This window comes from Garra rufa, chromosome 14, assembly GCF_049309525.1.
Source record: "Garra rufa chromosome 14, GarRuf1.0, whole genome shotgun sequence".
Classification (NCBI taxonomy): Eukaryota; Metazoa; Chordata; class Actinopteri; order Cypriniformes; family Cyprinidae; genus Garra; species Garra rufa.
In genome coordinates, this window is record NC_133374.1 from 28,859,517 (window position 1) to 28,867,996 (window position 8,480).

The 8,480-nt window shown below is 33.3% G+C and overlaps 1 protein-coding gene across 1 annotated transcript in view; it reads left to right on the forward strand.

Annotated features, from left to right (window-relative positions):
- The window catches only part of dpf1 (double PHD fingers 1), a 73,695-nt gene extending 67,682 nt beyond the window's left edge, over positions 1 to 6,013 (forward strand). Inside the window, 4 exon segments of the mRNA XM_073817844.1 lie at positions 2,629 to 2,748; positions 2,834 to 2,946; positions 3,081 to 3,162; positions 5,943 to 6,013. Of these exon segments, the coding sequence (XP_073673945.1) occupies positions 2,629 to 2,748; positions 2,834 to 2,946; positions 3,081 to 3,162; positions 5,943 to 6,013 (386 nt within the window).
- The last annotated feature ends 2,467 nt before the right edge of the window (positions 6,014 to 8,480 follow it).

Sequence of the window (8,480 nt, forward strand, 5' to 3'; positions counted from 1 at the left end):
AGGATGGAGTGGATTAATGACCTCGCTGGAGAGGGCCAGAGCTCTCCAAATCACCCGCTCATGATCACTATGTGTGTGTGTTGTGTTTTACACTGCCATATACACTTATTTCCACTATATATGTGCAAGTAAAACCACTGGCATTGTTGCATTGAATTGAACCGGATCCGTTCAGCCATCAATTCAAGTCGAACTGAGCGCTACACAGAGCTGTTCTTGTCTTCCTCGTTAATTATATACACCAGTCTCCTGCTGTGTATTTGTTTGTCTCCGCAGCAGTTTCCTCTCTTCCTGTGACAATATTTAACAGACCTCCAGTTCTCCCAGTGGAGAGCTTGTCCCCCTCCCTCCGCTCCGACTGCAGGCTTCAGCAGGCCCGTATACCACTGTGATAGGAAACATATGGACAGAAACACACTACACAATCCGACCGGCTTCATATGAGCAGCTCTAGTTAGCACTGCTCATGCTATCGTTCATATTTAGGGGTGGGATTTGATCAGTATTAAAATGTGTTTGTGCTATATTGAATGATACTCATTTCTCAGACATGTGATTTTTTCTGGCAAATAATAAAATGGGCAAAATGTGTGTGTGTGTGTGTGTGTGTGTGTGTGTGTGTATACACACACACACACACACACACACACATACAAATTACACAGAAAACCATGTGACCACATAGCAACTATCCATTACATCTTAACATCTTATTATATGTGATATCTATCTCTCTATCTATCTATTCAAATCATTATATTCATTATGTCAATACTTTTTTTGTATACATATATACATATACACATACATATACATATATACTGAATTTTCAGCAGCAGAAAGCATTCTAATATGCTGATTTGTTTTTCTATTATTATTATTATTATTATTATTATTATTATTATTATTATTATTGTCAGTGTTGAAGACAGTAAAAACAGTGCTGCTTTATATTTGTGGAAACTGTATTTTTATCTGCATTTTTGATAAATAGAAAGATTTAGAAAAGAACAGCATTTATTTGACATTTTTTTTCAACATTATTATTCTTTACAGTCATGTTTGATACATGTAATACATCCTTTCTGAATAAAAGTATTAATTTCTTTGCAATAAATAAATTAAATAAAATTAAACTACTGAAATACTGTAGGTTAATGAAAAGGTGGTTCTTAATATTTGTGGAAACTTTTTCAACATGATTAATGCCTTAATAGTCACATTTGATAAATCGCTGAATACAAGTAATAATTTCTTTTTAAAAAATCTAAATAAAATAAAATAAATTAATTAATAAATAAAACAAAACAAATTAAATTAAATTAAACTACTGAAATACTTTAGGTTGTGGAAACTGTAATTCTTTACAGTCACTTTTGATACATTTAATACATCTTTGCTGAATGAAAGTATTAATTTCTTTAAAATAAATAAATAAATAAAATTAAATAAAATAAATATTTGTGGAAACGTAATCATTTTTTTTTCAGATTTTTTTATAAATAACATAATTTAATATAATTTTCTTAAATAAATAAATAAATTAAATACAATTAAAAAATTAAATAAAAACTATTGACTGGTTTTGTAGGTTAATGGAACAGTGCTGCTTAATATTTGTGGAAAGTTCAAAAGAACAGCACGTGTTTGACAATTTTTTTACATTCACTTTTGATTAATTTAATACCTTCTTGCTGAATAAAACTATTAATTTCTTTAAAATAATTGTAAAAAATTATTCAAATGAAAGTATTAATTTCTTTAAAAAATAAAATCAATTAAAATAAAATAAAACTATTGACTGGTACTGTAGGTTAATGAAACAGTGCTGCTTAATATTTGTGGAAACCGTAATTTTTTTTTTCACTGTATTTTTTGACAAATATAAAGTTCAAAAGAACAGCATTTATTTGACATACAGTATATATATATATATATATATATATATATATATTTTTTTTTTTTTTTTTTTTATCAACATGATTAATGTCTTTACAGTCACTTTTGGTCAATTTAACACATTCTTATAAAAGTATAATTTAACACATTCGCTAATAAAAGTACTCATTTCTAAACAACAACAATGATACAAATACAATAATAAATGCTGACATTGTTAGTCTATAATAACTAATATTAATTAATAATATGTAATTCTTCATTCTTTTCATTTGCATTTTAACATGCATTTTTTTTTGATAAAATGGAAAGTTCAAACAGCTCAAACAGCATTTATCTGATTGTTATTTTCAATAATTTAGATTTATATATAAAATATTTATAATTCTATATATAATATTTTTTAATCTATACATGTATGTGTGTGTATTTATATATACATAATAAATATACACAGTAAACACACATTTAGTATGTAAACATAAACTTTTATTTTGGATGCGATTATATATATATATATATTTTTTTTTGATAAATTTAATACATCCTTGCTGAATAAAAGTATTCTTTTTTTAATAAAATAAAATAAAACTTTTGAATAGTACTGTAAGTTAATATTTGAACAATTGTTAACTGAAGATAGTCTATGAGAACTAATATCAATTAATAAGAGCGTATTTAATCTTTTTTCTTTTCATTTAAATGTGTTTTTCTCTTTTCTCTCTGCAGCCAAAAAAGCAGCCGACGGTTCTGTCATCCCGAACGGCTACTGTGACTTCTGTCTAGGAGGCTCGAAGAAAACAGGCTGTCCTGAAGATCTAATTTCCTGTGCGGACTGTGGCCGATCAGGTGCGACCAAACCCATGTAAGCTCTGCGCGGAAATGGGATTTATTAATTTTCTCAACATATTACCTTCTTCTCGGGCTCTTGCAGGTCATCCGTCATGCCTGCAGTTCACGGTCAACATGACGGCGGCGGTGAGGACCTACCGCTGGCAGTGCATCGAGTGCAAATCCTGCAGCCTGTGCGGAACATCGGAGAACGATGTAAGTCAACTGAACGGAGCAACTTACTTTCGCCGTGCAGTCTGTGTTGTGTTTCTGAACTGCTTAATCCAGGGCCCCAGCACTGTTGTTTGGGGACATGTGCATACAAGAATCAACTTGCATTATTTTTACAGGATCAGCTTTTATTCTGTGATGATTGTGACAGAGGGTATCACATGTATTGTCTAAGCCCCCCTATGTCGGAGCCTCCGGAGGGTATGTGCTGTGTGTTTTACATTCACGTGACAAACAAACACAAAACTAAATGTAATCAATATTTCTGTACTTGTAAAAATGCATGTACATATAAAGCATTTATCTAAATAAATTTGTGTATACAGGTATGTGTATATATACACACACACACACACACACACACACACACACACACAAACACACACACACACACACACACACACACAGACACACACACACACACACACACACACACACACACACACACACACACACACACACATATATATATATATATATATATATATATATATACATACATACATATATAATGTATTAGTACTTGTTAAAATTAACATTAACAAAGATAAATTCTATTCTAAATTCTAAAATAAATAATAATAATATATAATAATATATAATATAATTTCCTAAAATTCCAAAATTTTATATATTCTGTATATTTGTATTAATCAAATATAATCATTTTGTGTTTTCATTTCATTTTCATAAATCATTTTGTGTTTTTTGTTCGTTTTAAACATAAACATAGCTAATCTAGAATTTTTATGGATTAACATTAATTAATTAACATAAATTTTTTACTTTTTTCTAAGAATTGTGACATATAAACTCACAATTGCGATTTATAAAGTCAAAATTTGAAGACATATACTTGCAATTCTGAGAAATAAACTTGCATTCTAAGTCAAAATTGCGAGATATAAACTTGCATTTCCAAGTAATAAAGTCAGAATTGCAAGATACAAACTCACATTTGTGAGAAAAAGTCAGAATTACGAGTTTATATCTCGCAATTATGACTTTATAACTTGCAATTTTGAAAAAAAAAGTCTAAATTGTGAGATATAAACTTCTATTTGCGAGAAATAAAGTAAAAAAAAATATGAATTGTGACTATATCATGCAATTCTGACTTTATAACTCAAAATGCCAGAATTACAAGTTTATATATCGCAATTGGGAGTTTATCTCATGCAGTATGGAGGAAAAACATCAGAATTACGAGTTTATATTAAATTGCGAGATATTTGTAAGAATTAAAGTCAGAATTGCAAGATACAAACTCGCATTTATGAGAGAAAAGTCAGAATTGTGACTATATCTCGCAATTCTGACTTTATAACTCGCAATTGTGAGTTTATCTCACAATTCTGAAAAAAAGTCAAAATTGCGAGATACAAAATTGCATTTGTGAGAAAAAAAGTCTGAATTGTGACTATATCACGCAATTCTGACTTTATAACTCGCAATTGGAAGTTTATGACAATTCTGAAAAAAAGTCAAAATTGCAAGATATAACTTGCATTTTCAAGAAATAAAGTCAGAATTGCAAGATACAAATCGCATTTGTGAGAAAAAAGTCAAAATTGTGACTATATCTCACAATTATGATTTTATAACTCGAAATTGCGAGTTTATATCATGCAGTTTGGAGGAAAAAAACGTCAGAATTACGAGTTTTTCTGAAAGTTCTTAAAAAAAAATAAAGTCCAAAAAAGTCTGAATTGTGGCTAAATCATGCAATTCTGACTTTATAACTTGCAATTGCGAGTTTATATCATGCAGTTCGGGAAAAAAATGTCAGAATTACAAGTTTATATCTCGCAAAATTAGGAGTTTATCTCACAATTCTGAAAAAAGTCAAAATTGCATGATATAAACTTGCATTTGCGAGAAATAAAGTCAGAATTGCGAGATACAAACTCGCATTTATGAGAAAAAAGTCAGAATTGCGAGATATAAAGTTGCATTTGCAAGAAATAAAGTCAGAATTGCAAGAGACAACTCGCATTTATGAAAAAAAAGTCAGAATTGCGACTATATCTCGCAATTCTGACGTTATAACTCGCAATTGCAAGTTTATATCACGCAATTTGGAAAAAAACTTCAGAATTACGAGTTTATATCTTGCAATTCTGACTTTATAACTCATTTTAATTCGGAGAAAAAACGTCAGAATTATGAGTTTATATCTTGCAATTCTGAGGAAAAATTGTGAGATAAAAAAATCGCAATAGCATTTTTTGGCCAAGACTTCCCAAATCAATCTCATGGCAATTCATACATTTTTTAAAGGTGGCTAATTCGTATGAATTTGTACAACCTTACTCATACAACCTTGCTCAAACTAATTAATGAGGTGGCAAATTCGTAGGAATTCGTACGAAGGACCACACTTAACTCCACCCCTAAACTTAACTGTCATAGAAATTGTACAAAATCATATGAAGTAGTATGAATTCCTACCAACGTGCCACCTCGTAAAATACATGAGATAGCATTGAGCTGCCATGGTAAAGTGTGACCAAAAATACTGATGAACAATAATAATAAAAAAGAAAACTTAATATTATATAATAAAATGCATCTGCTATGTACAAACATCTGGCAGACATCTGTAAGATGTCTGTTTTACATACATTCTAATTCATAAACATCTTAAAGACATCTAATAGACGTCTGTTTGACATCTGATAGGAAACGTCCAATAGACGTATTGCAGATGAGCAAACTACGTCTTGCAGATGTAAATGCAATGTCAAATAGACGTCTCCGAGATGTACATGTGCTATCAGGGATATATTAGATTAGATTTTTGTCTTAAACAACAAAACACTATTTGAGAATGTGATAAGAAAAACTGAATTCAAGATATATTCTTTAAAAAAGAAAAAAGAAAAAATAGTGCAGTGTAGCTACATGAAGTGCTATTTCTAACTTTGGCCAAATATTACACGCTGCAACATTATACAACATTTGTGGCTCTTCCTTTGCAGGGAGCTGGAGTTGCCATCTGTGTCTGCGCCAGCTAAAGGAAAAAGCGTCCGCCTACATCACTCTAACCTAATCTCCGTGCCCTACTTCACCCTAGCAGTCTCATCCTACTCTATCCCATCATCACAGATCCAAAGAGACTCCCCCAACATCCACCAGAAGAGAACATGTTTCATCTGCCCATTGCCTATATGGTGACTGCAAGGAAAACGTAGGGTGCGACTAACATTTTTGTATGTCAGTTGGGACTCGAGCAGACCTTTCCTCGTCAGTCCCTCCAAAGAGTTCTTTCCTTCATGGATCAGAGAGGTCTTCTTCTTGCCTGCCTCCATCTTACGGTGGTTAGACAAGTAGTGCCAAACGGTTTGTCGCTGAGGAGACATTTTGCACGAGTCTGAGGGGGGCGTGTCAGTGGGAGGAGTCTCTGTGACATCATTAGGTGACGCACCAACTGCAAAAGAGACGAGTGCCACATGATCTCACCGCAGCTTTTGGTTGGTTGAGCTCTGGTGAGAGATGGTATCAGCGTGCCATTGATTTTTAGCGGTATATTCTTCAGGAGCAGACACCAGCACGTAATGAGATCGTGTTTAGTCATTCAATCTGGCCTTATTCTAGCTGTAATTAGACTTCTGTTGTAGAGATGAATGAATTCTTCAATAATTAATGTCCCTTAAAGGTACAACTTTTGGTTCTTGCAACACATTACAGTAAATTTTTTAAAAAGGTGATATATCACGGACACAGTCCATGTTAAAAGGAATATTCCTGGTTTGATACAAGTTAATCAGCAGCACTTAGTGTATAATGTTGATTACCACAAAATTGGTCCCTTATTTTCTTTAAAAAATCCAAAAATCATAGTTACATGAGGTAGAGGTTGGGATATGTTAAACCGAATACAAACTTATTTTCTTCAAATCTCATGTTAAAGGATTAGTTTCAGAACAAAAATGTACAGATAATGTACTCACCCCCTTGCCATCCAAGATGTCCATGTCTTTCTTTCTTCAGACATAAAGAAAGTGTTTTTTGAGGAAAACATTTCAGGATTTCTCTCCATATAATGGACGTCTATGGTGCCCCAAGTTTGTACTTCCAAAATGCAGTTTAAACACAGCTTCAAAGGGCTCTAAACGATCCCAGCTGAGGAAGAAAGGTCTTATCTAGCGACATGATTGGTTATTTTCGAAAAACAAATTGACAATTTAAATACTTTTTAACCTCAAATGCTCGTCTTGTCTCGTCTCTGCGATGCGCATGAGTAGTCTGTGTGATCTGGGTCAATACATTTAGGGTATGTCGAAAAACTCCCATCTCGTCTATTTCCCTAATTCCAAAATCATCCTTCAAAAATTAAAAATCCTGATAGTTTATTCACCCCCATGTCATCCAAGATGTTCATGTCTTTCTTTCTTCAGTCGAAAAGAAATTAAGGTTTTTGAGGAAAACATGGCAGAATTTTTTTCCATATAGTGGACTTCAATGGTGGCCATTGGCTTAAATAGTCCAAATTGCAGTTTCAATGCAGCTTCGAAGGGTTTAACATGTTCCCAGACGAGGAATAAAGGTCTTTGCAAAGGTCTTTGAGTCTGAAATTCTCGTCTGAAATTTTTGCATGTTAAAAAGTAAATACGAACTCACGTTGTGTCAATCACGTTTACACACTGCCTCCGAAAAGGTACAATTTTTGTGCGTTTTCACATCTGTAGCAAGCATTTTATTAGGAAAGGATGACGGATACAAAAAAAAAAAAACCCTGAAAAACACATACGAAAATTTTGGACTCAGTGTGCAATGACCTTAAGGGTCTTATCTAGTAAAACAATCAGCCATTTTCTAAAAATTTTTTTTTTTTAATGTATATACTTTTTAACCACAAATGCTCGTCTTGCACTAGCTTGACTTCACACATTACGTAGTCACGCTAAAAGGTCGCGTGGGATGTAGGTGGAAGTACCGACCCAGTGTTTGCAAAGCGAACGTGCAAAGAAAGTCAAACGCCCTTTGCAAAAAAGGTAAAACAACGATGTTGGACAATTTTGAAGTTGTAGGAGAAAATGAGATGTAGTTTTTTGCCCTACATTACCTTTTTGTGCTGAAATACTCAAATGAAGAACTAACCACGTGTGACTTTTCCAACATGATTGTGCAATGCGTGAAGACCAAGTGTGCCGCACGAGCCCTGAAAAGTGAAGCCAAAACATTTCGATGCACCCCCACCCAGTGGCAGGCTGAAGTATAGGTCATAAACCCTGCCCTCTCCATGTAATTTAATGGGACGTGAGCCAAACTAAATAATCAAATTACACTTCAAATCATTTTTTTCGAATGATGGTTTCTTGTAACCCAACTTGTAACCCAAAGGTTGCAGGTTTTAGTCTCAGGTCTGGCAGGGATTGTAGGTGGGGGGAGTGAATAACCAGCACTCTCTCCACCCTCAATACCACGATTGAGGTGAGTCCCTTGAGCAAGGCACCAATCCCCCAACTGCTCCCCGGGTGCCGCAGCAATGGCTGCCCACTGCTCCGGGTGTGTGT